Source organism: Tinamus guttatus, unplaced genomic scaffold, assembly GCF_059628265.1.
Source record: "Tinamus guttatus ecotype Peru unplaced genomic scaffold, ASM5962826v1 Tinamus_guttatus_pri_ptg000307l, whole genome shotgun sequence".
NCBI classification, from domain to species: Eukaryota; Metazoa; Chordata; class Aves; order Tinamiformes; family Tinamidae; genus Tinamus; species Tinamus guttatus.
Genome location: NW_028288841.1, coordinates 5000383 through 5022342, shown reverse-complemented (window position 1 = coordinate 5022342; position 21960 = coordinate 5000383). Strand labels below are relative to the sequence as shown.

Genomic DNA, 21960 nt, shown 5'->3' with positions numbered 1-21960 from the left:
CAAACCTTTGTGTTTGTAAGAGCAGCTGAATGACCTCTCCTTGTTACGATAGGCTAGAAAATAGGTTAATGAAGATAATAAAACTGCACTCGGGCAGATGTGAACTCTACTGTGTGAGCAGGAGGTGAAAACTCCTCATTTGGGAGGAGGTCTGCAGAGCAGAGGCTTCACCTCTGATTTCTTAGTACTTTAATCTTGAGTATTTTCACTTTGTTGTTTAAATGACAAGAAGCTGGTGGTCTTTTTGGTCTGAACTCTCGTGTATGGGACTCTTTTCAGCTCCTGGTGTCTTAGTAGAAGTGTCTGTCCATTTCTGGTGCTTAGTCCAGCTCCCCAGTGAAGCTGCTTGGTGAGTTGAATCCTTTCCTGGAGCTCTGAGTTCCTCCTTATTTAACTTACTGACCAAGATGTGTGCTGGTCTTTGGAATAATCTCCTCTGACAAAAAAATCATGTAGATCTGACATTTGGCTTATGCTGTAGACTTAAAGCAGGGGCTGTCTTTGCCTCTTTGTGGTTTAACAATCTCTTTGAGGCAAGTATTACTTTTGTTACCTGTTTTTCCTGGAAAAACAGTATGGATGTAGGTATATATGTGTCCATCTCACCTGCACTGTTCTTGAAACTGGCCTGAAGCCTCAACTCAGTTTGAGAGGGCTCAAAAATTTCAAATTCTCCCTTTTTCTTAGACAACAAGCTGGGGGGAGCAACTGTGTCAGTATTCCCACAGAGAAAAAGGAAGCAGTGTGAGATTAACCCTTATTGGACATCAAAGAATCTTTGTGGGGTCACAGCAGTGCTGTTAAACCTGCCTGCAGGAGAGGCTTCGGTCAGGGCTCAGCGTGGCAAATGGTGGCGATCCCGCTGCGAGATGCAGCTCCAAGGACTCCATTTACTCCTCTTCGAGAGGAAGGGTTTGGAGGGGCTCAGTGGCCACCCCACTGTGGTGCCGGGGAAGTTCAATAGCAGTAGGAGCAATGGGGCTGGGTGCTGAGACACCTTCCCTTCTCCATGTCTAAAATGGTGCTGCTGGGGTTGTGGCGCTGGAAGAAAGGAGAGTTTTGGCATGAAGCAGCAAGTCCTTGTGATCGTCATAGCCACAGCTGGGAACAGTTTTCAGTGCCTCTGAGCTCCTTTTGGAGAAGAGACTCCAGGAAGAAGAGGCCTTGGTGCCTCGGAGCCTGACAGCAGTTGAGCAATCAGCTGTAGACGGACAGCCAAGGCCCTGGCTGTCCCTCCCTGCTCTGTCCGTGCTCCCTCCTTGCTCCTTGGCTTTGCTGAGGCCACGAATGCCCAAAGGCCCCCAAGACCCCTTGTGGATGTGTGAGCTTTAGAGCCACCATCCAGAGAGCAGAGCCGCATCTCCCGGCATGCTCAGGAAAGGCCAAATAGTAGCTGAGGCTCTTTACTGCAGTGTTTCCCTTTCCCGGTTTCTAGCACTTGTCTCAAGTACTAGCACTTTGTGGTCTTCTCTACAAGAGCCCGACGGGCTGCGCTTCAGCTGATGGGGACGCTGCCGCAGTTCCCGCATGTGTATATCCTACGTGTCTCCCCGGGGCTTCCTGGGTTATATCTGCACCGTGCAGTTCTTAAAATTTCTCTTAAAGCCTCCCCAGCACATGCATGTGCCCACTCCTTCTCCTCACAGGTGGCAGTCCCTCATGCAGCCACTGTGCTCGTGTGCGGCAGCTCCTGGCCTGGCTCCGGTGGCTGCTCTTTGTTTTGCTTGGTTCTCCCTCCACCTCTGAGGACTGGAGCCAGCTTGAAGGGGAGGTTTGGAGCACCCCGTGTACGAGCGGTAGCGCCAGCATGAGGTTTGCTCGGGGACAGCTATATGTGATTAAGCCCTTTAGACTTTTTTTTTTCATACTTTTTTTTTTTTTTAAAAAAAAAAGTTCAAACAACAAAAATCCACCTTTTCGGAGGAAGAAGGCAAGAGGAGATGGCAACTGCGCACTTTGGGGGCTATGTGCTAATTAAACCTCAAGTCTATTGATTTGTGATAGGCATGGCTCAAATGAGAGGAATTCATCAGAGCATGTAGGCCTGCACATTTGGAACAAAATGTGGAAGTTTCCCTGTCCAACAGTTTCCAATTACTTCCTCTATGGCTTCCTGAATAACTCTGGCTGCTGGTTGTAAGGCAGCCTGCCTTGCAGTTGCAGGCTGCCTTCTTTCTCGAATCAGCATTTTGGCCATCATTTTCACAGCCCACAGAGAATGGGCTGCTGCTTCCTGTGCTTGGGCTTCCTTTCCTCGGTGTCGGCAGAAGAAAACTGCGAGTCCTCGGGGTGCTGCTTTCCTGGTGCTGCTGTGTGATGGGCAGTAAAACTGCTGTCCCTGGGTGGTTGGGGCCAAGCTGCGAGTGGGTTGAAAGCCCCTTGCCGTGTTGGGTGCAGGCTGCTGTCTGTTGCAGCTGGAACTCCTTCTGCCAGTGTTCCTGTGTAGGGTGCATTTTTATTTCTCAAACATAGAATTCCTTCCCCTCTGCCTGTTTGAAGGGTTCCTGAACTACCAGACCATGCCTACAGCAGAGGAGAAAAGCTACTATTGCTCCTTCTTGCCATTCACTTGGCTAAGAAGAAACATTCAGCAGATTCCTTTCTAGATCTGGGTCCCCTGAGGACAAAGATCAAGGAAAAGGCAGAAGTGTGAGGGCGAGGGGGCTGTTGCCTCTGTGGGGCACCCACTCTGCTCCCTTCTTTGCAATCCATCTTCCCCAGTTCTTTCTGCTTTCTGAAATTTAGGATTGTGATTGTGTTTGTCCAAGCACCCTGACACATGTACCTTGACAGTAGCAGCCGGGTTGGTAACGGCATCTAGATATTACAGACTTTGCTGATGCCCTCAAGCCAGACCTTGAGCATTTTAGGAAATTAAAGTTGCTGGGTCAAAGCAGTTGGTATGACTTTGCAGGGAAACTTGCTGGGGGTTGGAGAAACCCTATTTTTTGCGTAATTTTTACCAGGAAGGTCCTTGGTTATTGATTATGCCCTAGAATTATTTTCTTAAGAGCTCTGCAAGCAGAATCTGCAGCACTACTTACCCTTCAGTGCTTATAAATGGGGAAGCAGTTGGAGGTGGGTGGATCTTCTCTGAGGGGAAAAGACTTTCTGAAGAGAGCTCTTCCAGAACACACTCTTTGGCTTTTTGAAGGCCAAGAAAACCTCAATAGAAAGTTTTATTTATTCCCTTCAAACTCCACCCTGCTTTCAGGGGAGCATATGGAGGCCACCAGTTTTGGTAGGCACAGTAGCCTTCCTGCTATGGCTTCACTTCCCCATTGGAAGGTTATATTCTGGGTGATATTTGAAATCCAGCTGTCTGAGCCAAAAAAAAAAAAAAAATCAATCCCACACTTCCTTCAAAGTTTTCACTCTTGCATTTTTCATCCTTAGCAGACTCAAGTTTTCTGCAGTGTTGAAGGGAATGGCTTGGTTTCCCGTTGCCCACATGTCAGCATTCCTGAATAAAACAGCCTTCAAGATTTGCGGAACAGATTCTTGAAATTCTGAGAATGCTTAGAGCCAGGAGATGCTTCCAGAAACTGCCTGGCCAAACAAGAGGAGTTGGTAGGACTTGGACACACCACGGAGAACATAAATAAGGCATTTTTATCCCTTTTTGAAATGAATGTAATTCCAGCCCAAACCACCATCCATCCTTGAGTCTTGGGAGCTGTTCTGCTTGACTACCTTTCTGCTGTTTATCTGCAACTGTTATTTGAACCAAGGTGGGGCGGGGGGGAAGTGTGAATTAGGTGAGTTTCATTCCCTGCTCTTACACTGAGTTCCTGGGTGATCCTGTCTAGGTCACTTAAAGCTGCCACCACAAATGGATTAAGGTACCTAAAGATGGCCTGTTGTTAAAACCCTGCTGAAACCTGCTCTGAATAGTCCTACGCAAAGAGCTTTCCTGCAGGAGCTCTTGAAGGGATGTTGAGTGTTTAATGTGGAAAATGCTACTCTGAAGCAAAAGTATTTTAAACGGCAGTAGCATTTCAGATGGAAAATGTCACAGCCTTCGGTCCTGCCTTCCTCTCCTGGTTGCTTCATGCTGCTTTTGCCACTTGTGCACGTTTGGTTTCGATGTCAGGGCTCGGGCAGGAGGCTTCACTTCCTATAACTGTTTTAACCTGGGTGTGAATGTGAGAAGGGAAAGTGAAGTGAGATGTTCCCCCTGGGAGCTGCTGTGGGAAGCTGGGATGGCTCCTGCTGGGGCAGCCGTGTTTAGGTGTTCAGGAGGCAGGAAAACCCCAGTGACTAGTAACCCACACGCTTTACAACCTCTTGACTCCTCTCTGAGGGTAAAGGAAGCAACCCAGGTGCAGACCCATTGCTAATTTGATCTGGACACAGCAGGCTGTGGGTGTTTTGCTCATTCTAAACATTTCTTGTGCACGGGGAGATTGTGGTATTAACATTTTCTTTTCAGAGAGATTTGACTCGAACTAAAATTGCTGATTGATTCCCTTTTTTTGCCCTTCCCCCTTTTGCTGTTGAAGTCAAGAACCACTTCAAAGGCTCAGATGTGTTGGTGCCAGACGCCGCACAGTTATTGTTAGAAGAATCTGAAATATAATTGAAAACAAACCTTTGTTCAGCCAAGCGAATCTGGCTGAAAGCTTTCCCTCCAAGGTGATGGCTGGAGACCTTCCTCTAGGTTTGGTGTCCGCACACTTGTCATGGCAGATGGATCGTCTGTGAATTTTTACATCTGGTAAATGTTTGTAGATCTGGAAAGTTCGTATTTTAAAGAGGTGTGTTTTTTTTTTTTTTTTTTTTTTTTTTTTTTTTTAATCCCTCTACCTAGGAACATGCGCTGGTGCTTAAAAGTCACCAGCATATTTGTGGAAATTCCTTGCAGTCATAAAAAGGCATCGAATTGGTCTTGGCAGGCTGATTTCAATAGAGATGCTCCAGGTCCAGGTTCCTCTACTTGGCAAGCGCAGAACTGTCCCGCTTGCTTTTCTTTAAAGACATGTCTGTTCTGTGGGATATAGGATATTGTTTGACATTACATCTAAAACATTTGTAAAAGCACTGCCGAGGGAGATGTCAGCGTTAATTTTAGTTTTCATTGGAGGGTGCGTGTAAAGGCCGAGCCTGGGATGGGAGGTGGGTTGTCGGGCTGAATTTCTGCTCTTGGCTAAATTGGCCGGGATGGAGTCTGGGAGTCCAGCAGGCAGCTTTGCAGGGAGCAGCCCCTGCTCACCCGTGGTCCCCTCTGCCCCTTGTGAAACTTTGCAAAACTCATTGCGTGGTGTGGAGCACTTACAGCGAGGTTGTGATATGTGCTGTGTTAAGTTCCTAATAGTTCTTCAAATTGTTTCCCATGCACAGTTTAAGAAACTTTGTTGGGTCAGCCTTAGTCTAAGACTGGAATCGCTCCCCTGTATAGGTGCGCATCAAGGATGCCACATGTTTTCCTTTAATTTTCCTACCCTCTGAAAAGCACCAGCCTCCCTGCATATGGCTGCCTGTCTGTTGTTTGTTATCTCTGTTACACTGTGGTTACTGCTCACACATGATATTTCTTTGGTTTCAGTACAGACTGAGCGGGTTGTCTGCTGCTGGATCCAAAAAATGTAAACTATTTATAAATGAAAAATACTCTCAAGTTTTAAAGTGCTGTGTTGTCCCCTCTCTCTCCAGCATGTGCACATTTGGCTGATTTCATGTAATCCCACTGATGTAAATCCAGATCTTTAAGAATTTATGGGACCGTACGCTGCTTGGAGAAATCTTACGACTGTGTGTTCGTGGCAGAGAGAAGCACAAATCAACAGTGATAAACAGTTAGATAGAAAAATGTTATTTGGCTGTCGCATTTAGTTCAGATATGGGGCTAAACTCAGATGAAACTTCCTTCAGAGTTCAAGTATTCTCAATTTTGGCTTTCCAGTTGGGCTCGCTTGCATTGTAAGCAAGTCTTGAATATCTGGGAGAAACGATTAATGTGGCATCAAAGGACCTGAAATGATTAGAGCGCTCTCTTAGTACTTTGTCCATGTAAACTTTGGATTTGGCATTACAATACTTTAGTTTTATATTGAACCAGCAACCTATGTTTAGTCTTTCAGGGAAGGTAAATAAACCAAGTTTCTTTATTTGTGGGTGTTGTGTGTTTGTTTTTTTGTTTTGTTTTGTTTTTTCAATCCTGTTTTCCATACATCTCCTGTGACAGCAGTGAGGCTGGGCTGTCCTGTTTCCTGCCCAAATCCGTAGACTAGAGGATAGCTGAAAAAATAGATGGGATTTTTTTTGTAAGTGATTGTTTACAGCATCCCCAGCTGGCAGCAGTTGTGCTGGAAATGGTGGCTGCTTTCTCACCATCCATTTGTGTAGGCAGCCTTGGATGACAGATACAGCTAGTTATTCTGTAGGTGTTCTCTTTCCTTAAAAAATTTGAAAATCTAACTAGTGCATAGAGGAATAAACTGTTTCTCTGGATCCTATTTGGCTAGCTTATGATACTCCTTTATTCCATAAAACCCCATTGGTAAGGAGAAAACATATATTTAATTTTGCATATCCCATAGGAGCAACTAAGCATTTTTCCCCTTTCCAGGGTAGTTTTGCTGCTTTTCCTTCCCTGCCTAAGACAGCACTTGCTGGAGAGAGGCTGGAAACCCAGCTAGAGCTATGGAACAAGCCTTTAATGCACTGATTGTATATTAATGAACAGCCAAGCTGGCGGGCCAGTGCCAGAAAGCAATGAGTGAGAAAGCCAACAATATCAGCACGAACTTTGCACTCGGGAAAGTGTGAAGTGATGCTGGTGAAAGGAGTTTATTGCACAAGTGGAACACTGCGGTCCTCTTTGATGCCCAAATTTCTGTGCTAGTAAACCAGGGAAGAATAATTGGCCAGTAGAGTCCTGTGCCTGCCGGTTAACCTGTTGGGTGCTGGTTGAAACACACACAAAGCTGGGAGGTATTTGCTTTATTTTGTGATCCAAGTGCTTGCTCTCGAGTGTTTGGCTTGCTGTGGTGCATGTACAAAGCTGTAATACCTTTTGCAGGATGTGAAGATTCCTTCCTGCCTGGTTTGTATCCCCTTCCTTCAGGGGATTTTGTTACAGGGCTGTAATGCTCTGTAAGGACCCTTCTTGCCCCCTGAGTGCTGTGCAGGAGTGTCAGGCAAGCTAAACTCCAGCCTGGAAAAATGTGCAAGATGCACTAGTGTATGAACCAGTATAATGGCTACTGATAGCAATATCCTTTTTTAATATCCCTTTTTTATTTTTTATTTTTTTTTCCATTTAGTATTTGGCTGAAATTGGCTTTCTTGGCTCTTGTTAGCAAGTGTTTTAATCCCCAGCCTATTAGCTGGGAGTTACCGAGCTGGGAGTCTCGAAGGATTCCTGCCCGTGTGGAGCAGAGGAAGGTTGCTTCCCAGCAGCCTCCCGCAGAGGTCCCGCTCCGGAGCCCGCGGCGCTCGGCCGTTACGCGGGTCGGGTTTGGGGACATCGTCTGTGTGAAGCCTGGGCTCGCCGTGGGGCTCTCGGACGGGCTTGGGAGTCGCATGCGGAGCTTGTCCCCGGCCGGATCTTTCCGAGTCTTTCTGCCTGGGAACCCTCTCCGGGATCACATGGTCTCTGGCATGGAAAGTTGGATCTGCTCCGCAGCAAAGTGTGCTTCATCTGGAACATTTAAACTATCTAAGATGATCTTGCAAAAAAAACTCTTTTTTAATGGGGCCTGGGCCAACTTTTGTTTTTTTCTGATGGATGGAGTAGGCTTGAAAAAATGTTGTTTCTCCCTCGCCCCCCATCTAAACATCTCAGGAATGTCAAGTCTTGTCAGCCTTGGCTTTGCTAAAAAATCTCTGGAGGAGCTGGGGATGTGTTTTTATGTGATCTCCAAAGCCCTAGAGAGGCTGAGAGCAGGTAGTTAACAAAAGCTTCCTTTATCCCAAATGCTAACGAGGCATCCACATTAAATAGCAGCAGCCACAAAACCTCCAAACACCCGGACTCCAGGTTATCCCGTGTTCAGTCCCTCTGTTCGTCTTGCATGCTCCCTTCACCAGTCCCCTCCTGTAGCCCTTGCAGTGCTCTCTAGAGCCAAATTTGTAGCAGAAACCTGTTTGCAAATATGAACAGATTAAGGAGAAGGTTCTTATTCACCAGCTCTTTCATCTGCAGTTACTCATAGGAACAAATCTGTGTGGAAAAGAGAAGTTTGGTTTCCTAAGGATTTCTGTCTCTGAGGCTAATACTTTTTTTGAATTGGCTTCTGCGAAGTTGACCTGTTATCTCTGCATCATGTTTTCAACTTGTCCTCCCGGCCCCGGCTGCCCTGTGTGTTTTTGGAGGGAGCAGAGCTGCCTGTTGCACAAGCCGACCCGTGCGCTGATCGGAGCCACAAGTTCCGCCCCATCCCTCCTCCTTCCCTCGCAGCCGCTTTCATGGATATGCAGGAGTTTTCCTGCCCTTCGGACCTTCCCGCCTCCTCCCAGTTGGCCAGCGGCGTGTTTGGAGCCGAGCACGTGTCGGCAGCCATGTCTTCCTTGGGAACCAGCCTGCAGACAAGTTTTCCCTCTATCCCTTGTTTTTGCCACCTGAGCAGTTGATCACACCTCAACCTGGAATTGGGAACCAAGCTCTGGAGGGAAGGGAGGAATTAAAAAAAAAATGCAGAAGGAAATGAAAGAAATGTTTGATTCCTGAGGCATCACGGGGTTCCGGGGACAATAGTTGTGCAATAGTGCGGAGCGGGAATGGCTTTGCCCGCAGTTCCCAGATAACATGTGTGGAGCAGGCAGCCGCGGGGGGAGGGAAACGGGGTTTGTTTATTTGTGTAGTTTGCTTTTAATTTAAATAACCTCTATAATCTCCCTCTCTTGGCATAGTAAGTGATTCCTTATTTACAAAGGCCTCCCCTTGTTGTCTGGCCTGAAATGCTGGCTGTGCTCAAGCTTTCACAAATGGGGATTAATGTTTTTTACTGGTCGCAGGAGATGTATGGAGGATCGTGGAGGGTTTGGGTTTATGTGGGCAGCCCCACAAACCTTTTCCTGCTCAGTTCATGGCACTGAGTAGCCACGGACATCTCAAATTAATGTTTTATTTGGGTGGCCAATGAAGCTGTCATGGCAGTGCAGACACCCTTCTCTCTGCTGTGGGAGAGGGACCCATTGCACCCATCAGCTATGGGGAACCACCACGTTGCTGCCCATTAAGTTACCTGAATTTATCCATCAGAGCCCTGTGGGTAGGTGTAGGACTGTGCCTCAGTGCCGGAGGAGGCAGCGAGTGGATTCAGCAAGAACACCACCCTTGACTTTAATTGTTGACAAGAGTATTTTGGATATATGATTTCCTAAAACCTTTTGCTAACACTTTCTGTCAGTCGGCCTCATACAACCGGCTTCTCCGCTCCTGGCTCCAGGCTCGCAGTGTTTCCTAGAGGCCTTTTCTCCTCGGCTGGGAGGTGCTCTGCCTCTGCAGGCACACGCACACAGGTTGCTCCAGCCAAGACCTTCCCAGCTCGGAATTGCTCTGCTCTTGTATCACCTTGTGGGCGAGTATCCAATTTTGAGCAAGGGAAAAATACGTGTTTTCAGTTCTTTGTGCTGAAAAACACCTTGCTTTTTCCCTAGGAGAACTATAGCAGGAAACTTCAGGCATAGGTAGGAGCTTCCAGTTAATTACAGAAACTCATTAGTACATACAGACGGGACGTTTTCTGCAGCAACACTTTAAAAAGTTTACTTATAAGGAGTTTATTGATCTAGCAAATATATGGATAGCACATGCCCGGAGGTGTATGATAGTTAATGTATAACCATTAAATAGTCTTATTTGGGCACTTTTGTGTGTTCCCTTTGTAATTAAAGCTTATAAACATGCGGAGTGTTTTTATGCAGAGTCAAAGGAGAACCTTTATCCCAGAGGAGGTGTTTGTGGAGAAGGGTAGGTTTGTGTAGCTGTGGCCACGTGATTTGGTGCAAACGCGGTCAATTTAGTACATCAAAATTCAGATATTTCACTGTGTCACTCTGCGTGGGCTGTTTTATTGGGAGCTGCCTGAACCAAGGGTTACGTTGTTGCTCTGGACTTTTCTTTTTGGCTCTTGCCACTGTTTTCTCATTTCAGAGCAACTTTGGTGACTGTGTCAGACTTGCTGAAGATTTCATAAAATGTTTTCCTGCTGACTAACCTGAGCAAGCAGTAAATACTTTCCATAACACCTGTGGATCTCTGTGTTGGTTAAAGTGTGTCTTTTGGCATTACAGGGGCAGCTGAGGACATTGGGATTGTAGAAGAGTTTCGAGTTCTCTGTCTTTTAGACTGGACAATGTATTTTATAGGAAGTGGAGGCCAAAGGGCTGTCACCTTGGGCCAGGTACCTCAGAGTTCAGTTGGGCAGTTGTTTCTGCGGTGTTGCTTCCTGCGCAACCCTCTGGAGAAAGTTCAGGATTGCTCAGTTGATTCCTGCAGAGCCCTTTCCTGGAAGTTTTATAAGAGAAAAGCTGGATTATATGTTTCCAGTTGCAAAATACACTGCAGGCTCTTGTAAACCAGTAGAAATCATGTAAAAATAAGATTTCTGGAGAGATGAGGCTGTTTATTTGGGAGATTCTGAAAGGTTTTTGTTTTGTACTTCCTTGGGGCATTTTTTTTTCTATTTTCTATTATTTTTAATGAAGTGTTGCTGTTTCTGCCAATGCCTGTTCTAAAAGTGTGTAGCCAAAGCCAGGTTGTAATGTACTCGCAGGGGAAGCAGCTCCTGTCATCAGATGCTGCCACTTGAGCGGGAGGGTTTGTGACCCTTTAACAAATACAATGTAATGTGGTACAAGTTCATGTTATACTTCAAAAATAAAAACTTTCAGTACTGTAAATGTGGCTTCACAAAAGCAGTAAGTTTGCACAGATATTTTACTTGTGGATCTCCTTGAACTGTATGACGGGCTCTCTGGTTTCCTTGGACTTGTCCTCTTGTATCTGTGAGGACCCCACCAGGATCTGCTGCCTTGGGATCCCCATTGTGCTTCATCCCAGGGTTCCTTCATCAATTTGCGCTTGAAAATGCCCATCTCCATCCCTCTCTGCACTTGGAACATGTCCTAGAAATTCTCTTTTCCTGATTCCTGCGAAATGGTGGCATTTCTCCTGCTTGCTCTCCCTGCAGATATGATCTCCTCCCTAACAGGTATGGTTTTATTTCTCTGCAAGCAGTGGGTGCCCTTCCCACTCCATTGCAAACCCTGGAGGCTCCTTCTGCTCCGAGTGCTCCCTTTGGGCATGGCGAGGTGCTGGCCCAGAGCAGAGCGCCTTGTGCCAAGGAGGGAAGGGGAGCCTCCTTGGCTGGGGCCTGGGCTTGGAAGGACCAAGAACAAAAGGGCATTTCTGGTCCTTGCTAACTGTAGTGTTAGCTTTGCTACTGGTACTGTCAGTCAGGTTGCTGCCCACATGGAGGTTCTTGCTTTCTGTGAGTCTTTTCTTTTCAGCAGCCACCAGATAATTTTTACTTTGTGTTTTTTTTTTTTTTTTTTTTTTCTGGGATAAGATGTTTCCAAAGCAGCAGAGGTGGCTTTGTCCATCTCTTACCATCTTCCTGCAGAGCTTGTTGTCAGATAAACCTTTCATTCAGTGAGGGGGTTCCCTGTGCCAAGAGCTTGACTGGAGCCTCCATTGGTGTGTAATATCAACACCTTCTGGGTGGTGGTGACTAGAATGCAGTAGAAAATCTGCTCTACAACCTGCCAAGTGCAGCAATATGACTCCAGCAATAATAGCTAAAATAAGGTAGAATGTCTTATTAAAATACTTCTTGAACCAGTACTTTTTCAAGGGGCTGCGTTGTGCTTTTGTAACCAAAGAGCATCCCTTCCCATCCACTATCAACCTGGTGTGGGAAGGAGAAAAATCGATAAAAGAGAGAATTTGTTCCTTGATTCAGCCTTAATAATGACTGCCCTTGCTTTGAATTAGCTGCAATGCTTTTAGCTGAGGAATTGCACAAATCCAAAGCAGTCCATTGAATAATAAATCAAGGCATCAGTCCAGCTTTGAAGTTGAGAAAAAAACCCTTATGGGTCTGAAGGCAAACTGTGTGTTCAGTTTTGGCGCCTGGCTGATGCTCTCAGGGTTTGCTTCACCTGCTCTGCCCTATATCCAGTTGCCCAAAACTCCTGAAAGGTCAAAGGTGACTTGAACAGCAAAAAGCTGCAGCTTTTATCATTGGAAATAGGGGCCCACGGCAGTGTCTTCTGATGCCGAAAAGCCCTGAGATACCAGTTCCTTTGGCAGGAACAGTGACATCATTCAAACTGCTTTCTAAAATTTTATTGGCTATAACTTTTCCTCTTTCTCAGAGTCTTTCTGTGGTTTGTGTTGCACTAGTGAAGAAATCTGGCTTTAGAAATGGAGGAGTTGAAAAATAGCACCAATAAAAACTGTAAAACTCAAACATTTCTCAAGCAGTGCTTCTGTGGAAGATGCAGCGCTATATGCTGGGGCAGAGAGCGCAATAAAGATTTTACTGGCACTCTTTGACTCTGTCGTAAGCAGTACAGCTGTCCTGGACTCTGATGGTCTCTGCAGACATCTGTAGCTGTGTTGTGGTCTGCCCTTGTGCCTGTGTAGACCTGCACACATGTATGTGTGTGAATGACTATACATGCATCTCTAAATTCATAGACATAGTGAAGCTACATAAATGCATAGGTAGCTACATAAATGCAAGAATACATTCGTATTCATGTGGCTCTGCTGCTTTTAGCGAAGGCTGTGAGGGCTGGTATGTGGTGACTGGAAAGCAGCGATAGATTTAAACCCCTGTGGCTTTAAGTCATTCTTTGGGCAGAGACTTGGGCCTCAGCTTCATCTGCTGTGAAATCCTTGCAGATGTCTTGCTGCTGTCCATGTAGTAAACACCAACGCAGGGATTATAGCAAAAACGTCCAGAATGTTGTTCCGATAGCCCTGCTCAAGCAACTTGCAGCACCAGGCCAGGGTCACTCTTAATCAGACACTTGTGATATTTCCGCAGCAGTGCAGCTTTATGGGAAGTCTCCTTTCAGATATTCAGTATATTCTGTTTTTATTTATAGTGCCAATCATATTTTAAAATCGGGAGCATCTTCAAGAGGGATGCAGTTTCCTGTGTCTTGCTCTTGCTAACCACAAGGATGGACATAACTACTCTTTCCTTGCACTGATCCTGCATGTAAGCAAACACCCTGGGACCTGCTGGCTTTTGCCTCATGACAGGAGCGTGTTCTGGAAGTTTCACCCTCACGCTGTGAGGTGGGTGACAAGCTTCAGCCTTTTGCCAGTTTTGCCAAAGGAGATAACGCAGCTCTTTGCCATGTGGTGCTGCAGCTTGTGATGCAGGGGGGAAGCTGTGTCTGCTCTTTCCAGGCTACATGCAGGGAAATCAGGTTTGCCTAGAGAATACCTCTGCTTAGAACCAAAGATGTGGAGGAGATTAACTTGGGAGTTTCTTCTGACTCTTCATTGTCAAGGGAAATGTTAGTTTCAGGGTAGATTTATTTGCCTTGCTTTGCTGCAGATGCATTATATATAGCTTAGCTTTTATTTTTCTTGAACTAGGTGGGAATGATTTCTTTTAAATGCAACCTCTTCAGCTTCATGGTCAATTAAAACAGGTTGGAGGTCAGATAAAATAAAGGGACAGAACATTTGCTTCTCACTGTATCTATTTCTGTAATGCTATCAGTGCATGTGGTTTCATTTCTAGCATTTTGTTCCAAGGCTTCCTCTAAAACTGAGCAAATTGAGGCACTTGGATGCAGTACAGCTTCCAATTTGGGGTTAGAAATCCATTAAACTGCTTGGTGCTTTATTGGCAGTATAAAACTGCCTGGGATGGAAGCACATTATCATTGGACATTGATTACTCCAGAGGAGGGAGGCTGCTGCCTGTGTAAACCGCCCACCTCCAGCCACAACAGCAAACTTGTAGGATTGCTTAGCTTTAAAGTGTGCATATTTTGCCCTTTAAGCACTGTTCGTAATTACAAAAATATATATATGTGTATTTTTAAACTGCAGTGGAGAGCTGTCTGCCATGTGTTTTTTCACACCTCGAGGGTTTTACAGCTGTCCGTGCGGTGTCCAGCGCTGCTGGCCTGGGACTGCTCCATAGGTCGCCGATGAACCAGAGCCACGTAGCCTGGCTGGGACTTGTGCCCAAGGAGCCAAAGTGGCTTTATGGGAAGCACCAACCGCTTAGGCTGTGCCTTGCTGTGACAAATGTGTCTGCCTTGGCTAGGCCAGCACCCAGCAAGGTGGCCACAGCGCCGGCTGATGCCATGGTAGGAATTCATACCGTGTTTTTCTAAGGCTTTCGTTTTCCCCTCTTCTTTGCCTGACTAGTTTTAACCAGCTCACAAATATTCCTTTGTGCTGCTTCCAGCGAATGTGTTTTTCTGGGGGGGAGAGATGGGTCCTCCTTGATTAACTATTAATGAGGAGAACAGAGAGGGAATGAGAAGAGGAGCAAACACGGGCGTGCGGTCCCTGCCCTCGCTGCCCCGTTAATGATTGACTTGGCGCCGCTCCGTGGCGGCCAAGGGACCCGCCTGGCCAAGCACTGACCCTTGCTGGGGAATGGGCCCTGCGGGGTGCTCTTGAGGGGACAAATTCAGGAGTGGGTCCAGTGCTCATGTTCCTGCACCCCGGCCAGCCATCACCTCACAGAGCAGTAAGCTCTTTACCACATCCCGCACTCTGGGGCAGGGAGCATCTCATCCCTTTTTTGCAGAAGGATGTGGTCCACATGTTTTGGGATGATTTAGCACCTCAACTTTTTATCTGTTTCTCCCCCCCCCCTTTTATTTCTTTTCTCCCCCCTCGTTTGGCACCAGCCAGGCACCTGCAGCGAGCAGGGGATGCTACAAGCACCTTGACAGCCCTGCACGAGCTGGGGAGCAGTGTGGGCGCCTGCGGGGCTGCTCTTAGGGGCACCATGAGGGCTGGGACCTGCAACGCGTTCACCACATAAATGTGTCTGACAAGCTGTGGTGCTGGAAAAACTCCTGATGGGCCTTACCAGAAAGGCTATGTTTGGCTTCTGGGCACAACTGAAAGCACTTGAAGCCCTGAAGAGAACAGAATACACTATGGTTTTCTGTTTTAGTGAAAAAACATATCTTAAAATATGGGTTAATGCATCTTATTGAATGATTGATCTCGGATGTTTTCTTAAACTCTGCGAGCTTCTGAGCAGCATGCGGGGAGCCTGAATTGTCTCTTTCATGTGAAATCCTCCCGTACCCACTGCTGGATTTTGCACAGTTGCCTAATGAGGGGTTTAGGTTACCAGCAGTCGAAGGAATTGCAGTGGATCTCTCCAGGCCTTTCTGCATCTGAAAACAGAGGTTTAATGTGGTTTATCTGCTGTGAGTACTTGTGAAAAAGCAAATACTGTCATCCAGAAGTTGTGTGATTTTCAGAAGTAGCAGAGAGAATTTTGAAGTGATTGTTTTGTAGTGTATTTAGGGCTGCCTTATCAATGCAGTATTGTGTGTATTAAGTATCAGTTAATGGGGGCTTAGCAGTTGTTCGAAGGGAGACATGTAGAGTAAATCATATAGTTGTTAATCCTCAATGAATTGGTTTAGTTTGTTGAATACACAGCGGGGAACCTTAATTGAAAATGTTAGTAAAGAAGTCATGGCCTTTATCGATTTACCTGAGAAACACAGCGGTGATGGAGGCAGGAGCAGTTTGTTTCATGGGTGTTTTGCTCAGGGGTGAGGCTGTTAGCTGTTGCTGTAGTATTTTAAGATGCAGCGTGCTTTGCATTGTGGAGACAGAAGTCTGAGAAATACGTATGTTTCCTTGCCCTATATTTAAAAGAAAAATGTTGCTATTGCATAGTGGAGCGAGGAACTTCCTTGCTAGTTTTGGTTTTAGGATATGTCTTTCTCATGACACTAAGTAGCACTTTAATTAAACAGAACAATAAACTGAGAACAAACCCTATGGGCATCTGAGCAGATTAAAGGTGGAGTTTATTTGTGCATTAAAAAAACCTTCCACATCCTGATTTTCCTTTCCAGTTTTTTACCTGTCACAGGTGGCAAACCAGGATTGTTTTATGTTGAATTAAATGTGTTTGCTTTTATTTAGATGTCCCTGCCCCTTTTGAAATTTGTTTTTTTGCTCGGGGGCAGTTCTCGCAGCTGACAGCCGCGTGTGTTAGGGAGGGAGAGAATCTGCTTCCTTCGGGCGGTGCAGCTTAATAGAGGCAGCAAATAAAATGAGAAAATGCTGCAATTAAATATCGCCTGCTCTGCTCCTTGCAGCATCCCCTGCTGCACAGGGCTGCCTTTGAGAGCGCCGCCCTGATAGGAGCCCTCGAAACGGAGGGTCTGCAGCCTCAGTAACTGTGGCTGTGTGCCCAGAAGCAGAGAACTTTGCTGAACTCATCATCACACCTCACTTTGGGTGAAAAAACAGCCTCAAATTGAACCATTTCTTAAAAATAGGGTGTTTCAAAGATATGATTTTCCAAGAAAACCCTCTGAGCTGAGAGGGCTGTTTATCTAAGATTATCAGAATAGAAGGAAATGGGATCCTAGGTTTTGTCCAGTCACACTTGTGTAAACCTAACGGGGCCTAAAATAACCTGACCCTGCTGTTTTTAAAGACGCAAACATGTAAGAGCCTCTTGTTGTTGGAGATTTGAAAACCTCAGCTGCAGCTCGGTGTTACTCAACCCTTGGCTCAAAGAATTTGCCATCCTTGGGAAACAGTTGCAAGTGCTCTCGCTGCCCAGAAGAGCCGAGGCGCCCGTAATGATCCTGTTCTTCACATTTCCAGCCTCCCTCAAGTGTTGCAGGCCCACCCGTCTGCTCTGGTGGTCACTTCCACACTTTCTGTGCCCAAATCTCTTGGTTTTCTGGACGTGCATGCTCAGGCTCTCGGCAGCACGGAGCAGAAAGGCAGGCTGGTCTCGGAGGCACCTCCAAAAGCCGCTCGCAGATGAGAGTTTAGATCCCAGCTTCCTTGAGCCGTGTTAGACTTCAGCTGTGTGTTAAATTAAACCCTAGCCCTCTACAATGGATTGCAGCCGTGTGGTCTTAATTAGCATTATTTGTGCTAAGGACTGCATGCATCTGCTGGGATCAGCGTGGTATTGATTCCTTGGCAATCATGCTGCAGGAATTTCCTTTGGACGGTGTGGTTAGTCAGGCCGGGAGTGATTCAGGACGCAGTTTGCTCGGTGTCTGGATGGCCTCGCAAAGTTTGTCTTCACTGTCAAATTAGCTCATGTTATGGCTTGAGGGTTGCCCTTAAGTTGACTCCCTTCTGCACATAAAGCCCCTTATATGAGCGTGCTATTAACCCAAGCTAATACGCTGCTGCTCTTAATCTGAGCTAGCAGAAGCAAAGCTTGAGCTAGCACAGCCCGTTAGCCGATAACAGCACCTCTCTGTGACGGGCTACAGCTTCACCCAAGTGCTGCTTGTCCTCCCATGTCTTTCAGTGCCCCTTTCTTTCTAAAAGAGCTCGCCGCTTACTTGCAGCAGCAAGCAGGGGTGTTCACCTGCTGGTTCCCTGTGTTTTGGCACTTTTACCCCTTTTCAAGAGGTGTCGTTGCTGCTTCTTGGCCTGAGATGCCTCTGCGCACCAGCAGCATCCCTAGTCTTGTGTGCCGGGCACCCAGGATCTGCTGCACAAGGTGCTGCCCAGCTTTGAGCATCGCTCAGTGTGGGAACCTGCAGTCGAGGCCTAGGAACTGCAAGGCCTAGTGAGTGCGGGTTCCTCAGGTAGAGCCTTAAATAATTAAGAATATGGGTTTGTCTTTGCTCACCTTGGGCTGTTCAGCTGGGTTAGGGAGCAATGGGTGGAGGTGATAGGCGAGCCTCTAGTGTAAGAATCTGTGGCTCCGTATCAGGTTATTAGAGTGAAGGGAAGCGTAGGGGTGACTAGTGGGGTGGCAGAGCATCTCCCTGTGTCCAGCTTCAGCTGCAGTGGCATCCCAGAAACCCTGCGGCAGGGCGGTAAGGACTGGCAGGTCTTGCGCTCGAGGCAAAGATGTTCAAAAGCTGCTGCTTTCCGTCCCCAGGGTCCATCCGAGCCCCTGAATCCTTGCAGTCTGATTATCTTGTGGTGGTGGCGTGATGACTGGCTGTGCCCCTTGGGCAGGTGCTGGGTTCTACCCTGTGTGTCGCTGCTCGGAAGGACGCTGCATCTTTGGAAGTTCAAAAAACTTCCTTCGGTGAAGGGGAGTGTGCTTTCTTCTGCATGCAGCTGTGTGCTTTTAGCACGGGCAACATGTTCCCCTTGTGCCCCTGGCCTTCATGGCCAGGCTGATTCAGCTGTGCTGCTTTTCATACCCGGCCGAGTGTGCCGGGCCCTCTGTCCCGCGCTCCAGAGGCGGCTGCAGCCACATGGGAAGGGGCACCCGGTGCCCGTTCGGAGCTGCAGCCAGGCGGCCTGTCTTTCGACAGATTAGCCAGAGGAATTTCCATTGCTGGACCCGATTGTTCGGGCCCTCGGCTCCCTTTTGTGCCTGAGCAGTGAAAAGTTGTGTTATGACAATGGCTGACAAGTGCTTAATGAAAGCAGGAGCTGGCGGTGGCGGCGCTCCGAGCCATCCTCCTCTTCTCCGCTGCCTGTCATCGAGGGCTGCGGAAACGCTTTGGACGTAGCCTTCCCCGCTGACAGATAAATGGTTTTGGTGTACGGGTCGGAAACCCTAACCTCGCTGAACCGAATTCGTCCCTCCTTGTGGTGAAGAGACCAGCAGCAACGCATCTATTCTTTTATCTAGCAAGTCTGTTGGGAAACGAGGGGCAGTTTCACCCTTCACCAGCCATGTATCCAAAGCCTGGACAGTATTTCTGCATTAACCCGCCATCTACCCCGTGCCTTCCCCAGGAGGCAGGACTGGGGGCTTGGGGTTCAAGGAGCTACCAATCCCTCCTCGCTGTTGGCACAACTTTCTGGAACACCCTTCTTACCCCTGGGAGATGGTTTGGAGGAAGGCTCTGTACCTGCTTGTTTAGCACAGCCTCCCTTTGCTGCTTTGACGCTCAGTGATCCCCGGTGTCATTTTTACAATGCTAAGTCAAGGCAAACACTGCTTTCTCATTCAGAGACAGGTATGGATAAATAGAGCATGGCCCTTCCCCTATTGATTTAACGCACTCTTTAGTTCCTTGTCGTGGATGTCTTAGTGACAGGAGGCGGAAAAACCCTGTGTTGCTGGATTAGCCACCACAAGGAAGAACTGAAAGACATATTAGCTAAATAAAGCTAAACAAGGAGCAGAAACGTGACAGAATGCAGTGCCACAAGAGCCCTTCCCCATGCTTGGTGACCATGGGCTGCCACAGTCCTGGGCTGCCTGACCAGAGGCTCCCAGAGCTGCTGGGGCTGTAGCAGCGTTGGCAGCGCGATGCCCTGTGCCGGGGAGCACCCTGTGACTGCCCCATCTCCCGTTCCCAGTTCTCTCTGGGATTTGCAGTGCTGGAGCCCAGCCAAGGCCTCGCGTCGCCAGCGTTGGGCAAAGCGAGACAATACGAACCTCAATTTTATTTACAGTCTAAATAGATGGGACGGACAGAGGGTGACTGTGGAAACAAAAGCCCGGGAGAGGTGATGGGATGTGACCCGGTCACGCAGCGGGAGATTGAGAGAGGCAGGAATAGAACGGAGCTTTCCTGACTCCTGCTCCTGCTGATGTGTCCATGGGGGCTCACTGCAACTTCTTACCGCTTGCAGGCTCTGGCTGCCCTGCAGATACTGCCCAGCGAGGGGCATCTGGGCTCTGGGAAGCAGATCCTGGGATTGCTGATGCTTCAAACTAGAAATTCCTGGGCACTTTGGTGCAAGTTAAAATACAGCTAGTTAAAGTACAACTGTAGGGGAATTGAGTAGAACTTTATTTTGGCAAATCTATTTTCAAGTCTTCTATTTATTTTGTGCCAATACTTTAAGAAGTGCAAAGGTGCTGCCCCCATAGAAGGCACAGAAATGTGACACACACAGACGGATTCCTGTCATGGCAGTGCCAGCCCTGCGGTTGTGTTTCCCCCTTGCCGTTTGTCCTTAGCGTATGCCCCTGATTTGTTTTTGTTGTGTTGAACCTATAGGATATTACCTGTTGTACGTTCCTCTGGTTTTGCCTGTACTTCAGGCAGGGGCAAGCTCCAACCTGATTTTGCTATGTGGTTTTTAAAAGAAGGAGAGAGAGGAGGAAAAAAAAAAAGAAAAGAAAAAATCTAGTAATATAATCTGTGGGCAAATTGCACTTTAATTTGTAATTGCGCTATGAATATATACTTGGCTTTCAAACACACTCAGTTTAAACTGCAGTTTGACTTTTATTTAGATAAATGCCTTTGAGTTTCTAGTGAAATGGATATATGCTGCAGGCCGGTATTGATTTAAAAGTCTCTTGAGTGTTTTAAAAGACAGTAGGGGCTTACAGGACAGCAGAGTTTAAAACTAGATACTTGGTTGGGTTTTGCAGTCTGGGACAGCCCTTAACAGCATCCAGCCCTGAAGGTTCCCCATGCCTTGGATTTGCAGTGTCCCTTGTCACAGCAGGGTCTGCAGAAGGCCGAGTAGCTTCCAAGCAAAGCAGGGACACGAGGCAGGGAGGACTGGCCCCTTCTCTAGTCAGACTGGCTCCCTGGTTGGAATAGGCAGCCCAATGTTTGGGCTTATCTAAAATCAGGCCGTGCATCTTTCAGGTCGTGTTCAGAGGTGCTGCAAGAGGGTGTAACCTCCCTGCAGAGGAGATAGGAGGGTTGAGTTTTCCTCGGGATAATATCCTAGAGCAGGGTGTGGAGCAGGGTAAAATTAAAGTAGGTCCCCCTGCAATTTCCTTACAACTCCTTGTGGCTGCTCTTCTTGCTGCCGCCCAGCAATTTGCTGCCTCCCTCTTTACATTGCTCATAGGCGGTAACCGCCAGCACTGAGTCCATCACGTTAATTAGGCCATTTGTTAATTCTCACCTCATTAGTCACTTGCTTTTAATTAGCGTGTGCTGTCCCCAGAAGTCCCTGAGTGCAAGTTTGACCCGTCCTGTAGCAGTCTGCTGGCAAAGTGTACATGGGAGGGGAGATTTTCCTGCCGCTCCGTAGACGACAGCAGAGCATGGAGGGGCTGCTCCTGTTTTCAGAATTGGGGCTTTGGACTTTCTCCCAATCCTGGATTTTGTTATTTTGTCCCTCAGTGAGTGCTATAATACAATCCCCCTGACAGGTAGATAGGAAGTATTGGCTGGGGTAGCTGTGGTGCAAAACATTTACTGCTGCATGAGGTTGCAGTGCAACAGCAGCAGGTTGACACTGATTGTAAGGAGACAATTAACCATTCAGTGATATATTAATGTTGCTAATAAATATAGGAAATGCGTAGTACATTTACATACTGCTATGTATGTGTGTGTTTTATCCGTATGTAGCACATAGTGGTATATAAAAAATTCCATGTGTGTACACATTAAAAAAATAGCAGCAGGCTTGATTGTTTTGGTTCAGACTTTAATTTCTCAGGAAATACCTTATTTATCTGAAATTAGTTACATGGCTATGATCAATGGAAGATCGTAAATAGAGTTGAATAATATTAAGACAAATCAGCTACATGTGCTAATTTAAAAGAAGAAAATGCTTAGGAAAGCAAGATAACACGTGATAACAAAGTTAAAGCGACTGTCTACTTTGTTCAGCACAAAAGTGCTGCTCAGCCCTGTTTCTTCAAAGTTCTTCTAAAAACAACAGCTCATCTCCCAGTGCAATCCAGAATAATTGAGGTGACTGGGTTTTGCTGAGCACAGTAACTGCAGGGTACTGATCTACTGTCTTGTCTGTTCACAGAAACCTGAGCTACAACAAGTTGACGGAGATTGATCCTTCTGCCTTCACGGGGCTCTCGAACCTGCAGGAAATGTGAGTGTTCTTTGCAAGGCTTTAATTGTATTTTCTTAGAGCAGCTTGTTGAACAGAAGGAAATTGTATAC

General features: G+C 47.0%; 1 protein-coding gene across 1 annotated transcript in view; it reads left to right on the top strand.

Moving 5' to 3' along the window:
* The window catches only part of LRIG1 (leucine rich repeats and immunoglobulin like domains 1), an 80324-nt gene that overhangs the window by 10409 nt on the left and 47955 nt on the right, over nucleotides 1–21960 (top strand). Inside the window, exon 2 of the mRNA XM_088528307.1 lies at nucleotides 21818–21889. Coding sequence (XP_088384433.1) covers nucleotides 21818–21889 — 72 coding nt within the window. The remainder of the gene's footprint in view (nucleotides 1–21817; nucleotides 21890–21960) is intronic.